Source organism: Vitis riparia, chromosome 12 (genome assembly GCF_004353265.1).
Source record: "Vitis riparia cultivar Riparia Gloire de Montpellier isolate 1030 chromosome 12, EGFV_Vit.rip_1.0, whole genome shotgun sequence".
NCBI classification, from domain to species: domain Eukaryota; kingdom Viridiplantae; phylum Streptophyta; class Magnoliopsida; order Vitales; family Vitaceae; genus Vitis; species Vitis riparia.
In genome coordinates, this window is record NC_048442.1 from 18,200,018 (window position 1) to 18,223,701 (window position 23,684).

The 23,684-nt window shown below is 31.1% G+C and overlaps 1 protein-coding gene across 2 annotated transcripts; it reads right to left on the reverse strand.

The window, feature by feature from the left end:
- Window positions 1–171: 171 nt before the first annotated feature.
- Window positions 172–5,065, reverse strand: LOC117927075 (growth hormone-regulated TBC protein 1). 2 transcript variants are annotated; one of them, XM_034846472.1, is made up of 7 exons: window positions 3,847–5,060; window positions 2,724–2,840; window positions 1,624–1,802; window positions 1,443–1,536; window positions 1,216–1,293; window positions 966–1,067; window positions 172–661 (listed from the first exon to the last, which is right to left on the reverse strand). In XM_034846472.1, the coding sequence occupies exons 1-7, from the start codon at window positions 4,336–4,338 to the stop codon at window positions 527–529; spliced, it is 1,197 nt and encodes a 398-aa protein (XP_034702363.1). In that variant the 5' UTR covers window positions 4,339–5,060; the 3' UTR covers window positions 172–526. The 2 variants fall into 2 exon arrangements, with proteins under 2 accessions (XP_034702363.1, XP_034702364.1); XM_034846473.1 differs by lacking the exon at window positions 172–661 and having other exon boundaries at window positions 1,025–1,107; window positions 3,847–5,065.
- Between the last annotated feature and the right edge of the window lie 18,619 nt (window positions 5,066–23,684).

The window sequence follows — 23,684 nt, forward strand, 5'->3', positions numbered from 1 at the left end:
GGACAAACCATGTGTTGAGGTTTCCTCTGTAACAACTGAACAAGACTTTTAGTCTGCCAATTAGGTTAGTGAGAAGCAATCTAACAACAAAAACCCATCAGCATTATCCCTGAATTGGAATACAGATTTTGGTCAAGCAATTGATTGCTGTTAGGCTTAACCAAGAAGTCAGAAAGTGAAAATTGGAATGCTTTAGAAACTATTATGCTTCTTTGAGCAATAAAACAATGTTGAGCAGTCCAAAGCTTAGTTCTGTCCCAGGAACAACTCAAGGCAGGATACAACATAAAAGCCAAAATTACAGGGCATGGAAATCCGGCAATACCCCAAGTTGCCTTGTGATTGACTGTACCGAGGTAACAGTACAAAATTTACATTTATCACCTACATCATTCTTTAAAACAACAAATGCTCTCTTCACTTGGTCATTGCTTCACATGGGTACAAAAACATAATTTAATATCATCCTCCAGAGGGTCAAGCAGGCCTCATCCAGGACGTCTGATATATTTTACAGTTTGATAAGCTATTTGTCATCCTCGTTTAGAGAGTTTAACCGTCTCAATCTTTGATCAAGCTCTGCCATGACTGCTGGTTCCTGCTTTTTCCTTTGCTTTGATATGGTGTTGGTTGTCATAGAACCAATCTTATCAAAAGCCACCTACAAGAATTGGTTAAGAGAAGCCTTATTTACATTGATAAACTGATATAAAACAGGAATTAGATGATCGGCACAGGCGAAGATAACTGAGAAGAGGTAAAAGTAAAGATGCAAAGGAGATGTTTGGCCACTATTGGGAAAGGAACTCATTTCAAATTTTATTATAAGAAACCAAGGTTTTTGACCTTTTCCCCTCCAGTAGCGACTTCCAAATAATGGAAGGACAACTTCAAATGCTATGGTAAGCAAACCACAAAGATTCATCTATATAGAAAAGGAGAGTCTAATGAGATATTTTTCTTACCGTCAATAATTCTTCAGGATCGAAGAGGTGATGAGTTGTTTTCTGTAAAATATTAATTACATCCCCAACCTGATGTGCTAGAAGCAACTCCTCTTCCTTCATCTGCAATCACCAATCACAGCTTAGATGGCCTTCTATCTTGCTGATGTTCATTGTTTCAGGAATTTTAATAAAGAAACAATATTCATTACATGTATAGAAGGACAATAGGTAAAATACAAATAACATACAAAAAGCAAGATGGTGTCACCTTAAAGATAGCCAAAGCAACATGAAATAGAACTTTTGCCCCTTCATTGAAAAGGACATCCCACACCCGCAGAGCTGTCTGCAAAATGGGGGCCAATGTTGGAAAATGAGGAGTGTCACAAGAATGGGTGAATGTGTGTGTGGGTTTGTGTGTGTGTGAGTTGTCTGCAAAAAGAGGTCCACAAATGGAAAATGACGAGCATTACAATTACAGGTTATTGTTCTAACCTCAGAAGGCAAGCTCTTAGAAAAAAGGCATAGAAACCACTCAGTGGCAACCAGGGAGACATCAAACTCCAAAGCTTCCAAATGAGCAGCTATCCTGGATATTTCTTTTTCTGGTAATTAAAGAATACCAAAAGCCAAGCAACAAATAGAGCAAAATTGCTACAGATAGAAGTGAGAGTACCTCGGGCATTTCTTAGCAAGTAAATCTTTAAACACCCTTTGTTCAACATGGCACCCCGATAAGTTATTTGTGTAGCAGTCATTAACTAAAACATTTTCCAACAGGACAGCCAGCATCCAAAAAGCATCCTCTTCTGTTTTCATTACAAGCAACAACAATGCTGCAACGTAATTTAAACCCTGCACCAACAGTGATTTTAGTTCTGATAATGAAACTACAATTTCACATACTAGAAGTTTAACATCCACAAACAGGGGGCAAAAAAAGGAAACAACAAATAAACCAAGAATAAAAATAGTACAAGTTGAGTTAGTAGATATATTAGGTCTGATTCATTCCAATAAATCCAATCGGAAATATTTAAGAAATATCAGTAAGAATAACCATGCATTGTAATGCGCTAAAAATATTGCTAATGGTGAGATGAGGAATAGTGATGGTTGAATGGAAGGACAGGAAGATAGAATTAAGATATGTGCAGATGAGAAAATTCAGAAATAGACTTAATCACTTCTAGGAATTAGCTTATTAAAATAAATGGATATGTAGAAAGGGAACTGGCGGCAATTGAAATCACGAGAATAGAGTCAGTTCAAGCTAAGGACATATGAGGGAAGAACTTGAAAAAGCATGGACAGTCACAAAGAAAACATTCAGTCTCATATTGTAGTATTTTACTTAAGACGACCTAATAGCCCAGAATGTTGGAACATCATTTTTATTGCAAACACTAAATAGTTTAGATACAGAATTTAAATGAAAATACAACTTTCAATGAGGTACAATTTGGAAAAAAAATTTCCCGTTTCCAACAACATATAGTAAGTGTAACACATTAACACAAAAGGTATGAGAAAGCCCAATTACAAACCAAGAGGCATGCAACATGCATGATTAGCTGGAAATTAACTCTGGAAACAATGAAACAGGAAAAGAATAACCAAACCATGACAGATATCACGCAATACATAACAGGTGAGCACTTGGGAATGGTTTATGCTTGTTAACAATTTCAGTATTACTGAACATTGATATTTTGTGGAACAAGTATTCTGCTCAAGTTTATATCTATAATGATTGACTAGTGAGAATGAACTCACCTGACAGTAGCCAACATCAGAATCACGAAAAGAATATCCAACAAGAACTCGTCGAAGAGTAGCATGACCCTCTGGAGTGTCCAACCATGGGTGACCAGGGAAGGTTCGTGGTAGGTCCTGCATACACAGAAGAAGGTGAATTAAAACCAATGGAAGGAGGTGAATGGTAATATATGCATGGCTTAATTAAGCAATTTGCTACCTAGACAAACCAATTTATATTAAAGTTTAAATACACTGTAATCGATATAGAATAAAACAAAAATTAAAAATCAAATGAACTAATTTACACTCGATAAATTTTCTTATTCAGTTTCACAAATCTTGTAGATAAATAAGTATCACTGAGATGTTTCGAAAAACCTGATCCTACACATCTAACATCTATACTTCTATATTAAGAATTTACTATGTCTTAATGGTTCTGATTTATCCCAATTTGAAAAGGAAGCTATGCAATTCAAGATAAATCTCATACTTTTACATAAAAAATTTTAGAAACAAAAATTTATGTGACAGAAATGGTAACAAAAATGTGTAAGTATCTGTTTCTTGATCTTCATTGCACACAACAAACAATCTTGGATTGGAATTGATAGGCATTGTCATCTAGCATCCTGAAAGCTACATTAATACAAAATCATGCATATCAATAAAACAATCACAATTATTTCGTTATTTTTGTCCAACATATAGAAAGATTCAGCCAATCTGAGGCAACACCAAATGCTTTATGATCTGATGGTCCTAAGAATATGACACTAAATGCCATCATTAACCGACTAAAATCCACCCTATTCTCAATAATTGTCTCAAGTATTTTCAGGTCATGTGCATTCTCCAACATAACAGGTGGGAATTATGTGAAAGTCGGCAAATGGATCTGCTTCAGAAAAGCCCTACAAAATCAAAATTACCCAATTATACCTGAAAACAACGAAATCAACCTAATAACAATAACAATGTGCATATATTTTGAGGGCCAATTCCCCTTGAAACCCACCTATCTTTAAATTACAGCTAACCCCAACAAGATATAAAAAGTCATTGATCAAAAAGCCATATATTTCAATTATTCAAATACCACAAAGATCCTTGAAATGCATAAACCCAAACCACTCACATGATCAATCTGTCGTGTTGCCGCTGTGACCTTGCCTTCCACCGCCTTGGTCAAGTCATTATAGTAACTCTCCGGCACTGTGGACCGCTTCTTTGCCGCTCCCGACAATGAAAACCAGACCTTAGGCCTTAGAACTGGTGGAATTCCCTTCCTGATCAATCTCTTTAAGGTAATTGTATTGGTAAGAGCTGACAATTTAAGGGAGGATTTGAGGGCAATCCCCTCAGATATTGATGAAATCTGAGGCTGCAAATACCAATTTGCTCCTTTGTTGGCTTCCAGAGCCCACCAAACCCTACCCTGTTGCCTCACCTTCTCTCTCACCTCATTCAATACGTTAACATCATCAACATTGCCTTCAACTGTAAACCCATAAAGATCTTGAAACTTTACAGTGATGTTAGCCCTTCTGGTGTAGATGCTGGGTCTCCAATTTGGTATTTGAGATTGGAATTCAAACGAGATGTCTCTCGTGCTCTGAGTTCCAAACATGTCTCGGGGTTGCTCTGAAGGAAGAGATTGAGAGCTAGAGTGAGGTGGGGATTTGAATTGGCTTCTTCAATGAGGAGAGACAGAGACCCTTGTCAAATAAGCAAAACCCACATGCTTGAAACCATGAAATAGTCTTCTTTGTTGCCTAATAGTTTGAAATTCGATCAAGAAAAAAAGCTCAAAATACTAGTTTTTCCACAATGGGTTTTTCAAGATGTGGTAGAAGAAAAAAAAAAAAGAAAAAGAAAGAGTCACCAGCACAATAAGATTACAAGAACCCTAATTTTTTATGCTGATGAACCCACAATTTTTTTTAAAAAATATACATATAATCTCTTGAAACCCAAAACACAAAGAACAATGACAACACACCAGACCCAAAAAAATGGAAAGCAGTTTTACAAACAAAAACACAAAAACACAAAACACACAAATACAGAGAGGATATTCAAGGAAAAGTAGAAGAAAATTCGGTTTTTTTTTTTTTTTTTTTTTTAGAAATTTTAGTGTCTGAAGAGTTGAATATCCTAAGAAAAGATTGGATTTTTTTTGTTTTCTTTTTGGGACCAAGTGGAGGACGGTGGAATTGTGGCTGAATATCTCCGACTTTTGTGGGAATCAGAGCTTGAAATTAACGGGAAAATTGGTGGCCTGAGCTGTGACTTGCCATAAAACCATAAATGGGTTGAGAGGCGGAAATAGAATTAACCTTAATTTGGAGGACCTCTCTTGAAATGCATTTTTTTAGCTTCTTCTAAAAGAATATATATATATATATATATATATATATATATTTTGGAGCGTTATCAATAATAGAAAACTTCACTGATTTGAAATTTTCAAGATAAGAGACTTAAAAAAGTGTGTGAGAGAGAGAGAGTAAGTGATATGCATGATGTTTGGTAGGTTCACATTGCAAAATTGGTGGTGTAATGTTCAAAATTGGTGTAATTACCATATGGGCCTCGCCCCCTTGCCATATATACTCCTACAATTTTTATGAAAATTTTCTCACCAATGCCCTTTGAAAAGTTTAGACTCTGTTTGGTCGTTGTTATTTTTAATTGTTTTTAATGCTATTTAAAGTTATTTATTAAAAATAAAGTGAAATAGAAAAGAATTTAAAAAAATAAATGAGAGATATTTTTACCAATTTTTAAGAACAAATGAAAAATATTGGTCTATTTGATTATATTTTTCTAAATATGTTTTAAAAAACTGTTTTTAAGTTAAAAGAATAAAACATAATTTTTAAAAATAAGTTTCGTCAAATGAGCCCTTATTTTTTGTTTGTTTTGAGAGAAAATTTTTGTATTATTCTTAAAAATTAATTTTTAAAATTTAAAATAGTAAAAAAAAATTAATATTCAATTTTTTAAATAATTTTAAAATTATATTATCATTTTTAAGATAAGTCTCAAAGGCTTCTTATCATTTTCTATTTTTGAAAATAAAAAATAAGGAATGAATCTAAACAATATTTAAATAATATTAAAAATAATCTAAATACTAGGAACTTGTATCTAGAATCAAATGGAAAATGTTCATCTTTAAACTTTACTAATTATAAAATCCCTTTTGAAGAAAAATTAGAAAAAAAAAATTAAAAGGAAAAAGATAGAAGAAAGTATTGCCCAAAAAGGGCAAAAATGGGAGGGCATATTCCATACAAAGCACATGGAGGGCAAGATGGTCATTTACAAAGGGTTCCTAGACGCGTTTTCGGGTGTGGTACAGTTAGGGACAGTGCAATTATTTTAGTTCCACAAAGGAGGATGTTCCTTGGGCCCACACAATGATTATCCAAAGTTGGGCTCAACTGGCAAATTCTGGGCCCACCATAGTGGGCTGCACTAGCAAGCGTGCCGGAAATACATTGTTGCACGTGCGTACTCTTGACAATGTCCAAACAAGCGCCATAGTATAGACGTACGTGTGCTTCTGTTAACGTCGGAGCCCATATCAAGACAAGGCATATCCAAGTTTGGAACATAAGCCCAACCCTACGTATCGACACTTGTACATATACGGCATGTGGGCCGGCCATCTTTCTTTACGATGTGAATGGGCCGGCCTAATGTTGGGTCCCACTTGCATGCAAGGGGCAAATCAGCTTGATTAGGCTATTCTTGACCGTCCGATTCTTTCTCTTGCTTTGGCAACCAATATTAGCCATTGACTTTGCATCACCTTGTTCTAAGGTTGTTTTTTTCCTCAGTTATATATTATTAATATAAGTACCTGTATTTTATGCAAATGGAAGGATAAGAAAGTTGGAAGAAAATAAAATACAAATTAAATTTAATAAATTTTTGTTAAATGTTCTTTAAATTTATTGATTTTTTATATTTATACAAAATAATTAATATAAAAATATATTAATTTTATATAATTTTTATTATAATGTAGCTTCCAACCTTAGGAAGAAAAAAAAAATCATACACTTGATAAAATTTTCTTACATATTTATTTATTTATTTTTATTTTTATATCTTTTCCCAAAAATGACTCAAAAATATATAAATTTATAAATTTATAAATAATTTTTGTATAAAAATTTTGCTCTCTCAACCTTTTAGGTTTTTCCAACTTTGCTCCCTCATATTTAAAATCCAATAATTTACCTCCTAAATTCACACATCTAATTTCTTAAATATTTATCTATATTTTTTTCTTTATTCTTTTATCTTTTCCAAGGAAGAATTTAAACATATATAAATTTATAAATAATTTTTGTGGAAAATACATTTTGCTCCTTGGCATATGAGATTTTCCTACTTTGCTCCCTTTTATTTAATATTTAATATTCTACCTCCTAAATTCATGAGATAGCATCATTCCAAAATTTTATTTTTTCCAATTTCATCATTATTAGAAAATTTGTCATATTGTGCAAGAATAATAATGGTTTAAATATGACCCATGTGCTTTTTTTCTTTTTCTGTTTTTTGAATGAAAATAAGCATTTTCCAAAAATAAAATATGAAATAATTATGTTTAGCAAATTTGGAGGGTAAATTAGTAAATTTTCCATATAGGGGAATAAAATGAGAATTTTCTTAAGGCAAAACTAATTAATTTACATAGTATTATTCTTATCAAATTGAGATTAACAAAAGATAAATATACATTTGCGTGAAAGAAATTTGATTGATTATTTGAAAAATAATAAAAAAATTTAAATCAAAATTAGAAAATTATTAAAATAGGCCCATACTCATAAACTAGGCACGTGAGAGAAAAAGGAGAGAAGAGGGTAGGAATAAATAAAATGGGGTGGGTCATGAGTCCCAAGGTGGTAATGAATATGGCCTGTCATCCTCTTCAATGTCTTCAATACCATGTCACGTGATCCCACCAACCTCTTGCCTTTGGTCCAAAGCCAAGATGCATGAATATATGTATAATTTGGGCTTCCAAACACCCTTGGAACTAAAGCAAAGCCCCATTGTCTCCATGTCCCCATTGCACTCCCATCTTCATCAAGCTACTTTTCTTTCTACTTCAAGCTTTGATCTTGGTGGGCCCTAGTTGGGAATATTAAAAAAAAAACAATTTTAAAAAATACTTCTCCATTGTTTTAAAAATTCCATTTATTAACTCAAATACCACAAAAATAATATTAGGAATCTTGATTAATAACTCAATTATGGAAAACTATTTTTTTAACTTATTTTTTTGGCATATTTATAAATAATGTACAAGTTTCAAACTATATTAATATTTTCAGTTGTCGTTTTCACAACGTGATCGATTATACTTGCAATATAAGCATTTATCATATTTAATAAGAACCTTATCGATGAAATTAAACTTTTATTAATAAAGATTTACGACTCGACTTTCAAATATCTATAAATGAGTTTCAAAATATCAACATCACTCTGAGAATTAACAAATAATTCATCACATATATGTAAACGTGTTTTAAAACTCTAATATTTATATAAATTGTCACAAGTAATAATGAAGTTATATCGATTTACTCAATCTTAATCCAAGTCAAGTTTGATGTTTGAAAATTTTAATTAAAATCACGGATATCCCTATCCCTAAACTTAATGATGCCTAATCATTTAAGTTAGATTCAAGTTATCCTTCATTGTCCATATTGACAAAGTTTCTCAAAGGTTTTGGTAGGATGACATGACTATTTCAATTAATTAAGAATGGGGTTGATTTAATTATTCCATGAAATCAACCAAAAAATTTTCAAAAATGTCAACATTGAACAACCCTTGACATGGCAAATGGCCCCACGTGAGCAAGTATAAGCTATTTATATATATGATCATGGGTCAAGATGATCATTAAAAAGTAAAAATGAGATGAAATTGAAGTCATTTGTGGGATCCCTCCACTTATGGGTTGTGCTTCAACAATAATAGTAGTGATAGAATACATGTTAAAATAATAAAAAAAATTGAGAAACACTACACTTGGTTTTGTCTCCAAACAAGTTAAAAGTTGTTCAACTACTCAAATTAATAAATCTAGATTGGTACCATTTTAATTCAATTTTTTTTTTTACAACATTTTTATTTCTTTATTTTGATTTTGTCAACCTTAATGTATATAAATATATTCTTTCTTTGTTGGCCAATTAGATGAATCTCATCCAAAATATTTACTCATGTTTCTTAATTTTAAAATTAAAAAAATAAATAAAATTAGAAGGTTGCATTTGTTTCAATTTGCTTTTACCACATAAAATAGATAAAAATAAACTTTATAAAATATCCGAAAACTCATTTTAAAATATTTAAAAAAGGCATTTAAAGGCCCAAAATAATTTTTGTCTTGTTTAAATATTGTTAGAATGTAAATGTTTTTTAAAAAAAAAAAAAAAAAATCCATCATCCATATGTGGGTTAAATAAAAAGAGAATAAATAAAATTTCATGAAATTCAAATTTTTTTTTTGAATTAAATTGGTTAAAAACATAATGAAGGTAATTCTTCATTTAGTTCATAATCTTTATTTTTCATCAATAAAGTTGTCAATCAATAGTAGGATTATTGGTAAGTTCAACAATCTCTTTCTCTAGAAGGTTTGACCTTTTTTCATATCTATGCTATTTTTTCTTAAACAACTTATTTCTAGTGTTCATCAATAATTAGAGACTTTAATTTAAGTTATAGAGATCTTATGCAAGTACTTATCTGAACTACAGTTTTATTTTTATTTTACATTGGTTTCAAAGCCAAATTAGACATGTTTTTGTATTTATTTATATTTATTTATTTGAAATAAATGGATATTTGTTATCATTAATTAAAGTTTTTTTATTATCGTTTATAATAATAATAATAATAAAAAAAAAAGGACTGCAAAGAAGTGTAGGTCCATCCAAAAGTGTAAGTTTAGGCCTGCAAACACAAAACAAATTACCCAAAAATGCAAGTCCAATCCAAAAGTGTTATGTATCTAAATGTGGAAACGTAAAAATTGACTACCCAGAAGTGAATGTCTAATCCAAACTTGTAGGCTTAGACATATAAAAATAAATAAAAAATAATCCAAAATCTAAGAGTGTTTAGCAACTATTTTCAAGAATAGTTTTTTGTTCTCTAAAATAAAAAAACAAGAAAACAGGTTTAGTTACTAGAAACTGTTTTTTGTTTTATGTTCTTAATAACAAAAAATAATGTGTTTTTAGATAATATATTTTAATTATTTTTTGTTGTTTTAACTTGTTTTCTGAGAATTATTTTAGAAAATAGTTATATAAATATGTAAAATAATTAAAAACAAAGCAAACAAACTTTTATTTTACAAAACATTATAAAATAATTTTTAAAAACTATTTTTTAAAATAATTACCAAACAAGGCCTAAAAGTGTAGACCCAAACGTACAAACACAAAAAAATAAATAAAAGTGCGAACTCATACATGCAAACACAAAAATAGGTTGTTTAGAAGCACAAGTTTAATAATAATAAAAAAAAATTAGACCTAGATATGCAAGCACAAAATTGCAATTCAACCTAAGAGGTTTCCTTAATCATTAAAAGAATTTTGGTAAGTTATTAAATTTATGAATTACTTTTCTTTTTTCTATATGCATATAATTTTTATTTGCATATCAATTGTCTATGTTGATTGTTTTTATCCAATATTATTTAAATTGGACTTTACTTATGAATGAATACTTTTTTTTTCCTTGATGGATTTTTTTAAAGAGATATTGATATCTTTAAGAAAAATTAAAATTTTAAATTAATTAGAATATTCTAATTCACATTCAATGAGAGATGATTTTGAGCATTTTGAAATTTTTGATCTCATTATGTTAACAAGAATATCATAGGTTAATTTGAAATAGAGAAATTTATGCTAATGTCATACTTTATGTCATAAATGTAGTGAAATGACTACCAAGTATGTTATCACCGGTTTGACAAAAAGAGAAAAATTAGATGACAATAATTATAATATATGACATAGGAAAATTCAATACCTGTTAAATGAACAATAGGTCTTAGAGACCTTAACTAATGCTATAATCCAACCTGAAGAAGGAAATTTTGCCTAATACTATCATGATATGGAAGCTTTATTATTCTTGGGTTAAAAAATACCATTGTGCACGTTGTACTATGTTAAGTAGCATGCACAATGACTTAATATAGTGTTAGCCCAAGATCAAGTTCTTCTAATCACGTTTTGATGATAACAAATCATGATTAAGTTGTTAATTGATTTGAATTATAAAAAATTTTAGGTGTTAGTTTGAAAATTCATCAAAGAACCTAATGGATACAAGATCAAGACAATTGAAAGACTTTCAATAATAGGAAACGTATGTAAGATGAATGCATTGGTGCACTTAAGATTTTCATATCTTTTCATGCATCTTTAAAAACTCAGTTTATACATTAAAGTTATATTTTCATCAAAATCCGAGTTTTATCAAATGAACCTTAGGCAAATTGTTTCAAAATTGACATATTATTTTACCTAAAGATTTTGTCTAAGTGTTAGAAGTGAAAAAAATATAAAAACATAGGTTTTCGAGCCAAAAATGATGAACTGGTCAAGGTACTGGTCAACCGGTTCAACCAACTACACCTTTCTCAATCGAGGTCCGGTCAAGAGATCAATGCAAAAAATCTTCTCTCTCTTCTAGTGGCCTTACATTCCCAGTTGAGGGATATGTCTTTCCAATCAAGGCTTAACGATCACCTGCCATACATTTATTGCCCAACGGCTAGTCAACCAGTCGACCCTTAACTGGACCGATAGAGGTTGCTTTTTGGCATTTTTGGCTCCCGATGCTAGAAACCTATAAATTGAGAGTTTCACTGCATTTATGAACAAGAGAATACTTGCATTTATTTGTTTACCTACTTGTTATTGCCTCAATAGCTCTCATTCTTTCCTTAGTGTATTAGATCTTCATTTGAATATTCTTTAGTGCACCATTATGATTCATCCTAGCATTTGAATTGTATTTGAACCGTTATTGAGTTAGGTTGAGAGATTTGAATTTGTTATTTAAGTGTTATAAGTTTCAAGTAAGTAGAAACTTAAAGAGATTGTTTAAGAGCCCATTAGAGCTGGGATCCAAGTGTAAAGGTGTTAGAGGCTTGGTTGAAATTTCACGTATAGTGGAACCTTCACTTGGTTAGAAGCTTGAGGAGAGTGGACGTAGGCAAGGGGTGTCGAACCACTATAAAATCTGAGTTTGCTTATTCTAACCTTATCTCTTTATATTTGTGCTTCATTTGCTTGAATTTGTTGTATTTGAAAAAAAAAATTTCAAACACAATTCACCCTCCCTCTTGGTTGTTTTCTCTATTGAGATTAGTCTTTATTTTCTCATATAGGAGTTTGAGAATTGTCCTACTACCTAGGACATGTGAAATAAGCTCAAGATTGCATATGGTTTGACATCTGCAATTAGGTTGTGAGCATTCACTTTGAAGTTCAAGCAATATGTCATGAACCCCAAACACATAATGATTGAAATTTGAGGACAATGTTAGCCTTAATTCACGATTTAAAAGCACTCGATAATAATTTAATTGATGAGCAACAAGTCATAGTTGTTATCCACTCTTTGCTTAAATCATTAAGGCAAATGAAATCTATGCTTACTCTCATTGAGAATATCAAATTTTCTACTAATATTTCTCACCACATTGAGTTGGAAGTGGAACACTTAGGGGTGTAACATGCCACACTTATTGCCCATGCGAAACAATAGCAAGCTAATAAGCCTAAGCGTAAGGGACAAGGAAAATGTGATGGTATAGTTGAAAATTTGGGACTAAAGAAATAACATATATAAAAAAAAAACCATCAAAGGTGAAAGTGGATAAAATAAGGATAAAACCAAAATGAAATATTACAATTGTGGAAAGTTGAGTCATTTTGCTCATAAGTGCATTGAGCTAAAAAAAAAAAAAAAAAGGTATACCTAAATCCTAACTCTCTTTTTTCACATGTTGTACACATGTATTAGTTGTTCATTCTCTTCTTGGGTGAATTGTAGACTCAAGCAACAAAATATGTAATATGAGATCAAGTAGAATTCATAGATTATAGAAAAATACCAACTAGAAGACACAACGTTACTTTGGGTAATGGAATAAGGGAAGATTTTTTAGGAGTTGGAACATACTAACTCAAATTACGCTTAAGGCATATATTACTCCTTCATGATGTGCTATATGCGCTTGATGTCCGTTGTAGTGTACTTTTAGTAATAACACTACTTGAATTAGGTTCCAAATTTCATTTTGTTTGGTCAAAAGTTGTATTTTATTTAAATAAGACTTTGTATGGACAAAGTTTTTTATCTAATGGTTTATTTATATTGGATTTAGATTCTTCATCTTCTTATGTGGCTTATGGTAAAACTACTGATTCTTTTGAATTGACATGCTAGATTAGGACATAAGTAAAGAAAGAATGAGTAGATCGGCTAGAGAAGGCATTCTAAGATCTCTCTAGCCAATAATAGTATGATTATGGGTGAGTTCAACAATCACTTTCTCCAAAAGGTTTGAACTTCTCCACGTCTGTATTGTTTTCTCTCGATCAAGTTCTTTCCTAGTGCCCATCTACACCTGAAATTTGAAGAGTGAAGTAATAAGAAACTCTAGTAGTTTCTTTTAAAAAAAAAAGAAGTTACTAACCATTAGAGATTGTAATTCAAGTTACAAAAATCTTCCACAAGTATTTATTTGGACTATAGTTTTATTTTTATCTTACAAATACAATAAAAGAAACTCCATGAGAATATTTAATGCACATAAAATATATAATGTAAGTAATGTGATAAATTTTCATATTCTATGTATAATTTTGAAGAGTTAGGGAAAATTAAGGTCACACTTCCCTTATTATTGTTTAGAAGACATAATAGTGAAATTTCTCTTAGCATGTTACAAATTACAACCAAAAATAGGTAAGATTTGGAGAAATGTAATCGCTTTAAAATCACAGGGTTGCCTCAAACCTCTTGAGTGCCCCTTTTCTAGCTTCACTCAAATAATCTTAGATCATCTTTTGCACAAATGCTAAAGGGTGATTACTTAAATTAGCTTCATTGTGAACTTTTACATCTCTTTTAATTTTCTAGTATATCATATCTCTTTCTATATATATTAACCATATAAATGTGTTTTAAAGTGGTAAGAGTACTACGTTCAAAACAAATATCTCTTTCTATAATATCTCTTTTTCAGCTTTCTCAGTTGAAGCATAAACAGCAGTTGCTCTCCTGGTCGCCTTGGACATGGTTTGATAGGGATATTCTTAAAGTTTTAAGTACAACTGTGACTATTAATTTACCAGGATATATGCTTGTATGGTTCACCTCAAACAGCTCATGAATGGATGTCAGTCACTTCTATCCTACTTAACACTCTTGGTTCCAAAAACACCACAGGGATGAAGACCCCACATACCATCCTTTGTGGGATAGTCATGGCCATAAACGTTAAGCTCAGGCAATCTGCCAACAGCTTCTTGTATGTAGGGCATGCGATTATTTGGGATACCCTTTGGATCTTCACCAAATTTACCACTTTCATGAGCCCCAACCGGATTAAAGTACCTCAGTAAAATAATTCTCCAATCTGCTGCTGCCTTCCCCAAAACTCGAAAGCACAGATTTCAATGAGTGTAGTAGGATGCAAGCAAAACCTACTTTTTCTTGGAAATAAAATGGACGAAAGTTGAACAACTAAAATCACTCAGCAGTTGTACTTGTACCACAGTGTGAGTGGCGATGAATCCAGCACCGCCGGAGACGAGAGTCGTCTGATCGAAAGACGCCATTGCAGAGAGAGACAGAGAGAAAATGTGGAGAGAGAGAAAAGAGAAGATTTAGGGTTTAAGAAAATGAAGGAATCAGTTAGTTTTGAAGCGAAGAGAGAGTCTGAATTGAATTTGTTGTCTCTTTGTTTTAATACAGTTACGTCTGTTGGCCGCGCTTTTCAGAGTCGTTTCCGACTCATGCCCACGTCAACTTCAGGAAAAAGTGTTTTTAGAAAAATGGATTTTGGAAAAACACCGAGTGTCCAAACAGAGTAACCTCTGTTTGGTTGGTAAGAAAATGGATAAAAAGAAGGAAAAAACATAAAACCCATTTGAATCCTATCAGTTCAAACCAAAAATGGCTTCGCAAACAAATCACATTTGGAAATCAAAACAAGAAAAAACACAAAAACCAAACATGAAAACGAAAACCCATCATCTAAAAATCCCACAAACGGCTTTAAAATTGCGATTCTTTGTAATAAAATTTATATTTTCAACTCTCTGATGTGGTGTCCAATTCCGAATCATGCACATCATTTGGGCTTTGGCAACTCCCAGCCCAAGATGGAAGAGAGTCCAGAGAATTTAGAGCCCAATGTCTTTTGAAACCAAGACTCATTAAGGCCTACCCATTCTAAAATGGCCCAAGATTGCAGCCATCCTTTGGTATTTGGTCTCTACATAATATTTTATCCTTTCTTAATAATATAAACAAAGAAAATAATTATAATGTATAAAATTTATAAATAAAAAATATTACATTCTATTATTCATACTATATGAAGTTATAGAAAAATACAAAATCTATACCTATCAAACTCCACATCTGAATCCTTAAATTTATATGGTAAAATCTATATCATAGGATAATAGTATAATAAATAAGATTAAGGTACAAAAACAAATGAAGCCCTAAAATGTTATATATCAAATAATATCTTTTCATTACGATACTAAAAAGTACCATTCACCATCTTAGACGAAGTTTAAGTTATATTATACATACAAACCTTTTTTATATTTTTTGTTCTTCTCCTTTTTATTACGATGAATCTTAATTGAACTCTAAATTATATACAAATCTTTTTTATATAATTTTTTTGTTATTCTCCATCTTTTCGTTAGGATTCCAAAAAAAAATATCATTCACCTCTTTAATGATATTTATCATAATACTATCTTCTAAATAAAATAATACAAAAGTCTAAATATTTTTATTGAATGAACCGAAAAGTAGTTGAAAATGAATTGAAATAGGAAGATGGTTGACATGATTGGCAAGTTCCAAAAAAACAATTATGTAACTATTAATTAGAGTTAATTAATACAACATTTAATGAGAATGGTGGAAGAGTGAGAGTTAGTAATGGTACCCTATATAAATTATTAAATGTAGAGATTAATATATAAGAGGCATTTATGAAGTTGTATGTGTCCTTTAATTGCAAGTGCACATGGCCTGCCCCTTCACTCTTATTACTCCATCCATGCATTGTTATGACCTATGGCCTTCACCTTCCATGTCCAAATGGTTGATTAATTAAGTCAATTACTCAAATTTTAAATAATATCTACATAATTTGAGTGTTTTTTTTCCTTATTATGATTATTTTAGGCAAAACAAGATTGAGGAAAAATAATAAAGGATCGTAAGAATAATTTTAAATATATTTTTATTTTTCTTCCATTTTTTTTTTGTTTGATTTTAATCTCATTGATCATCTCAAAGTTATGAGTGATGAATATGTAGGGTATAAATCATCATCTTTAAAAAAATTATTTTAATCACTTAAGAGCTATTCTCTTAAAATCTAAAACCTACCGTCTTAAAACCTATTAATTAAACAATCCTAAAAGCTATCAATTTTACTTTGAAAGTAAAATAGATAAAAAGGCAAAACTAATAATGATAAAGTTTGACTTAATTTAAAAAGAGGGAGAAAAAACCACAAAGCTATGAAAAAAAGTAATAATAATAATAAGTTATGAATGATTATAATAATGATGATGATGATAATAATAATTAGAGCTACCAATATGAGTACAATTAATGACTACATATATGACAAAAAGTAGGAAAAATGTTATTAATATAAATGCACAATAATTTCAAATTGTCTAGAAGTTGTTAAGACTTAAGGGTGGTCTTTAATATTAAATGACCCATTTGAATACCATATCAAATATCATTGTTTAATCTTCCTTACTTATACTTGTGTCACATTGCTTTTTTAAAAGTGTTTATAATCCTAAAAACACTTAAAACAATTGTTTTTAAGGTAAAAAATAAGTGTTTGATAATATTTTGAAAAACATTTTAGAAATTTAGAAAATTACTTGAAGTTTTTTTTTTTAAAAAAAAAAGGTATTTGAGAGGCGTTTCTTTAAAAAATACACTTAAATTTTTTTTCATATATTCCCAAAATACTCTTTCATGCTATCTTCCATTTTCCTTTCACGCGCTTTTTTTTTACTTTCCTTTTCCTTTTTGACTTCCCTTTTATAAAAATAATTTTTTGAGCTTTTTTAACAATATAAATGTTTATATATTTTTTTGTGATAAAAGTTTTTGGTTTATTATAATATTTTTTACTGTAATAAATATTTTTTTTAGTAACTTATTATTATTAAAAACGTTTTTATACTTATGCAATGTATTATAAAAAACACGAATCACTTTTTCAGATTCTCATAAAAGAGTTTTTCATATAAGTGTTATAGAAAAGAACACTTCCTTTAGAAGCAGTGTCAAATAGACTCTTATAGATGTATAAAATAAGAATCTAATTAAGCATATGTATAATATGATCAAAAGTATAAAATATATACCTAAAGATATGAAAAATGTGATGCAATTAAAAATATAAAAAATGTGATTATAACAAAGTGTAAGATTCAAGTAAAAAAAAAATATATATCATATGATATGACTCATCTAAGATATCAAAATATATATTTTTGAGTAAGTATCGAAAAGACATCACCAATCAAATAGTAATATATATACATCTTCTTGTTTCGTCTTTTTATTCATACATTAATCCTATTTATTTATATTTTTATATTTTGATGTCATTCATTTATATCATCATACCTAAATTTCAGTATTCGTATTTAACTTTTCAGATGTAAAGTTTGATAGATGTGGCTTTAGGTGATTTAACATTTTTGAAAAAATGTCCGATGCCACCTTCTACCCATTATCTGTCTAGGGTTTATAATTGGGCATAGGTTCGGTGCGATGTATATAGATATATAAACAAGAATCGTCCAAAGCATAAAATTCGATCAATGGGGACAAAAGTACAAAACCTAATAAAAAAACTAATCGATGTTAATGCATGAAAGCAAAGAAGTTAGGGGATGATACATTGCTAATTAACTTTAGGGAGGCAAAGCATGGCACGTAATGGCCAAAAAGTCAATTGAGATGTGATAAGAAATTTGATTTTCTCGTGAGCATGAAAGGGATGTTACTCAAAAGTCATCAAATAAATTCACTTTAATCACGTAAAAAACTCCAAGGCACTCTTTGTCTTTGAAGATTCAAAGTCCATTCCCATTTCCCCATAATCATATATATTTTTATTCTAAATTACACTTAAAAGCTCCACGCTACATTGACAAGACCCTATATACTAAATATATCATTAATTCAATATTTCTAACTTATTCCCGTTTTTCGCATGCACCTTATCTACAACAGTGTAATAAATTAATAATGTGTCTTTTGAGTGTAAAATTAAGAATAATTTTATATTTGGACAATTTCTTTTTTTATGGTATCATATTTTCCTTGTGGGTTTGGTAGGTTGTTGGTAGATGTAGAAAATATTTTTATTCTAAGGTATTTACAATTGTTAAAAAATGCTTAGATTTGGTATGGTTTTTAAATTTTTTGATGAAAATAATTTATTTTCAGATTTTAAATAGTTTATTTTTTTTATTTTTTATTAACATATTATTTATTTCTTTAATTTTTTTATTGAATAAAAAAAGTTAAAATATTTAGATGGTATTTATTTATTTACTTAATTCTAAATTGAACTTACAACTAATTATTTTTATTAAGTATTAATAGGTAACGAAAAACAAACATATTATTTTTTTTATTTAGAAAAAGTCAAAATATTTATTCAACCAAAAATTTATCATGTCATAAAAAAGTAAAAAAAAAAAAATTAAAAATAATAATTTAAAGTTGGAAAGCAAATTATTTTTCATAAAAAGTTACAAAAATAGCATCATAGTCTTTTTCTAAATAAAACACGATTAACAATCATAAGGCAAAAAATTAAGGTGTTTTTTGTTTTTAAGAGTATAAAATAGGTTGTTATTTTTTCTTAGAAATAAAAAACATGATAGTTTTTAGATAACATTGTTTAGTTGTCTTCAATTGTTTTAACTTATTTAACTATTTTAAAAAATAATTATATAAATATAAAAAATTAAAAATAAAAAACTGTATATAAAAATTAATTTTAAAACATACTTAAAAAATTTTAAAAATATTTTAAATTTCAAACCGATATTTATTTTACAAAACATCATAAAATAATTTTAAAAAATAAGTTTTCATAAGTGTTTTTAAAAATAATCCCATTGGTGATCAATCTCTGAAGTAAAAAAAAATTGGAGGTTTGATTTCTTCTCATGAAATTCTGGATTTATCCCATCATCCAAAATTTATTAATCCAAAATTTTGTTAAAATTTTTTGTTAAAAATGATTTAAAATTAATCCAAAATTTACCAAATAAAGTAATTAATCAATTTGGAATTTGCATGGAACACAGACTATGAGACCGTGTGCCTAATATTTTTAAAAACGGAATCGATTTCAAAGTCAAACCACTCAACCTTGGGCGTAATGCAAGCCGTAAAATTTTGACGGTGCCCCTCTCACGCCGTCTACAAAACCTATGCCCACGCGCTACTGCGTGGTCCTATGTCCACGCAGTAATTTTATATGCACCGTACGGTCTCGCCTTCTGATCTGACGGTTCAGACTGCCTGAACATGAAAAAGCCAAAACAGAAGGAAATTTTTGACTTTTCCTTCATTGAACTCTATCCACCATCCACTTTTGTTACTTCAAACTGCCACGCCCTATACGGCGCGTGACTCGTATCAGTTCCACCGGTCAACAATTGTACCATTTCTCAAGGCACCTGGCTCTCCCATTCATCACAACATTTCTATAAACAATAATGCACAATTATGGGGTTCGATAAGGTAATGTCTAGGGAAGTAACACTTGAATGTCAATGTCATGGCCTTAAATTAGAACTTGGTAGTGGTAGGCCTACTTTTTTATTTAACATTATTTTTGCTAGGATTCCAATATACAAAATAAAAAACTATAGATTATTTTTTATATAATATGATTTCATTGTCAAATTCAGATGGTCTAGACCAACAAGCCATCAATTGGACAATACTTTAAAAAAAATAAAAAAAAATTGTATAAAATGTATATTGATATACCAACCATTGTAGGGTTTCAAAACATAGATCATGGCATGCATCCAATATGGCTGTACTAGTGGATTGAAATGTTGCACCAACCAAATTATTAAACATTTTTAGAATTAATTGTTATATTATAAATTGTTAGACCTAGGGCTGCTACATAATTAGTATATAGTCTGAATAATAGCTAATGCTAAACAACTATACAATTTTTTTTTAATAAATCAATACCACAAATGGGTGGTTTATTAGACCTTCAACATATACTCTTAAATGTTGGGTTTAGAAAATTGAAAGATCTAAGAAGGAAGAAGAAGAAGAAAAAGAAACTTCGATATGAAATCATTGAGGAAGAAGCCTGATATGAATGATCAGAAGAATGGGACAGAGAGACCAGGCAAAACCAGTCAAATCTTATTTCATTTCTGTGAATCTTCCTTAAAGAAGGTCTACAGGCAGTTTACATGTTTTTTGTTTTTGGTTTTTTTTTTCTTCTCTCTGGTAAAGTTGTCTGAATACATGATGTAAGAAAAAATAAAGAGAAAAAATACATATCAAGGAAAGAAAAAGAGCGACGGAAGGAGGAGGAGGGGGAGAAGAAGAAGAAGAAGAAGAAGAAGAAGAAGAAGAGCAATGCCTGGCTTTCCCATGTACGCCGGAAACTAGACTCTCCAATGAATTCTTTGCCGGAAACGATTCCTTTCTCTAAGCAAAACCCATGAGAGATCATAGAATGAGAGCCTCATTCTGCAAAAGAAAATTCAAAAACCCCATGCACAAAGCCCTTGTACAGAAGCAGCAGCACCGTCCCATATTTCTTCTTCTTCTTCATGGCCTTTTCCGCTTCTTCTTTTGGCTAGTAAAACTGAAGTGAAACCAGAAGTAGTGAAAAGGAGCAGAATCAAAGGAAGAGAAAGAGCATAGAAATTAATAGATAGAGAAAGGAGAGAGAGAGAGAGAGAGAGAGAGAGAGAGAGAGAGAGAGAGAAGGGAGTTCCCAAGAAGACGACGAGCATTTCCCGTTAATATTGTTTGTTTTTTCAAAGGGAAGGGGGGGTTGTGGGGGCCAAGAAGAGAGGCCTTTTTGTTTCACACGTTGGGGTGGTTCTCTTTGTCTTCCCCACCACCACAGTCAATGAGTTTAGGGCCCCCCTTAAATGACTATTATCTCTTTCTTCCTTTTCCTTTTTACCCTTGATTTAAGGAACAATACCCCTCCAAATCTACATTTTATAATCATCTCCAGCTTCAAATATAAGTAACCCATTAACCCTTTGTTTGGATGGTAGTTTGCTTCCAGAAATTTCCTACATCCTTTTATGCATGTGGAAAGAATATTGGATCCAACTTGAAGAATACGGTGTGTGCGTGGATACCATTTTAAAGGCTAATGATGAACACAGGTGAAATTGCAGGCTTTCAGCTGCTATATACATGGCCCCTGGCATCCATCCAATTGAATACTGGACCAAGCTTAGTTCACATCCAGGTGGATAATGACTTCTTGGTTAGGTCAAAATTTTAAGACCCATGTATGCAAATCTATCAAACATGTGATGCACAAAAAAGTGGCCATGACCCATATCAAAACTATGGAGAAATGGAGAGTTTGGTCATTTGGGGTTGGGCTTTGAAATGGTCTTTGTCAATTTTAATGGTTAAGAAATGATGTATGGTGCAGATCTGCGCATGACAACAAGAAGAAGTTATGGATTAAGACAGAGGGCATCGAGTCAATTTTTTTGAGAAAATAGTGGGTGGTCAAGAGGGGGGTGTTTCAGAGGGGTGGTTGCGGGACCGGTTGGTCATTGACCAATTCGGGTTTTGAAGATGACGACCCACTGAATGAGGAGAGTTGTTAAAGGGAATCTTGTCCTCGTCTAGGGCATTTGGGCGACTAGGGATGCCCCATATAGAAGTCCACACGAGACAAATTGGTCCTGGTTTAAGGTAGAGTAACCTCAAAAGAGGGTCACACATTGGACTAGTGGGGCTATTTAATTGGCCGGCCCGCCCAATTAATATGGCAGTTTGGTCAGGTTCGTATCGGATAGTCTGATAATAGGCCTAGAGGATCAAGCCCCTAACCTTTGTGCACATTTTGAACAATTTGGGCCTCGGGTTAAGGCTCATACAGTCGCTGCCGTATTTTGTCACTATTAGAATATTCGGTTTAAAGGGCTAAAATAATTTTTAAATCATAAAAATAATCATTTATTTTTAAATAAAAATTAAATTTTTGGAACAAAATTTATTATTATTATTTTTTATAACCCACTTCAAAATAAATAAAAAAAATACCTAGAAAAAAAATGGAATACCAAAACAGCAAAAATAAATAAATAAATAAATAAATAAAATCTGTTTTCCAAATCTATTCTAATAATTTTTTTTTAATTTTATTGCTCTCTTATTCCATCAATCACCAAGCTTAAAATATTATATACATACTAATATGGTGTTGAAGAGACCATCCCTATGTTTGTTCCCAAAATATATTTGGTAATTATTTAATCTTAAATAAATAAATGAAAAAAATTTAAAATAGTATAAAAAATAATTTATTAATTTTAATTTTTTTAATTATTCTTTTACTTCTTTTTTTTTCTCTTCTTTTTTCTTAATATTTTCCCTTCAAACTTTCCTGAACCCAAACATACACTAAGGATAAGTAAAAACACAGTGAAGATAACTCACACCCGTATTATTAATATTCATTTTGGCCTTAGATATAATTATATTATTTATATAAACACATGGATTATGAGACAAATATGTCATTTATTGGACAGGCCCTAGTTTCTGGTCAGGGTTTGATGCCACTGCCCATGTTGTGATGAACTCCATAACCAGCATCATAATGGGGCGTTTGCTTGCATTCTCTCCCTGCTGCTTCCATAGCCTTCCCCACTGCAAGACAAAAAATTATCGAAATTTAATCGTCATATATCATCAAGTAAATTCTACAAATCAATATTATTGTCTGTGCTTGTGAAAAAGTGAGTCACTTACTGAGATTTGATAGGTGTGGGTTGAGGTTGAGCAGTATGACCACAGCACTTAACGCATCCAGGAGGAGTACACCGCAACACCCATGTTGGCATGCACTTCCTTTTCATCCCCACCACCGCATCTTCTGCATTATGTTTACCTACTTGTCAAAATATGAGGAACTTTGCATGAGAAGCAGCCACATGGAAGCCACGAGTCGCCATGAGGAGAAAACTTTGAATAACCCACTTACGTATACAAAGAAAATGGCAGGATTCCCAAGATTTTCTTGGGGCCGGATTTTGCAACAGGAGCTTTGCAAGGAAAGTGAATTCTTCTGGGTCTTCTTTTGTTTGCTAGTGCTCTGTCCGTTTCGAAGGCAGTTCACAGTTGTAATCCAAACATCTACAGGTGAGATAACTATCCGTTACTTTTTCTATTTTTCTCTTCTGATGATTTTGAAAAATCAAAAGGTTGTCATTGCTTGGGTGTGGAAATGTTTGAAGGTTCAATTTAGTGTCCAACAATCCAAACAGGTGAGTCGACACCCAAGTCCAACACTCATTACTAGTACAGTAATATTTTGCTTTGCGTCCATGTCGGTTTCTCAAA

Coding starts and splice junctions, on each gene's coding strand:
- LOC117927075 (XM_034846472.1), bottom strand. CDS start 4,338: ATGTTTGGAACTCAGAGCACGAGAGACATCTCGTTTGAATTCCAATCT. Junction 2,841..3,846: donor CAACACGACAGATTGATCAT/GTGAGTGGTTTG, acceptor CTGTGTATGCAG/GACCTACCACGAACCTTCCC. Junction 1,294..1,442: donor CTAAGAGCTTGCCTTCTGAG/GTTAGAACAATA, acceptor CCCATTTTGCAG/ACAGCTCTGCGGGTGTGGGA.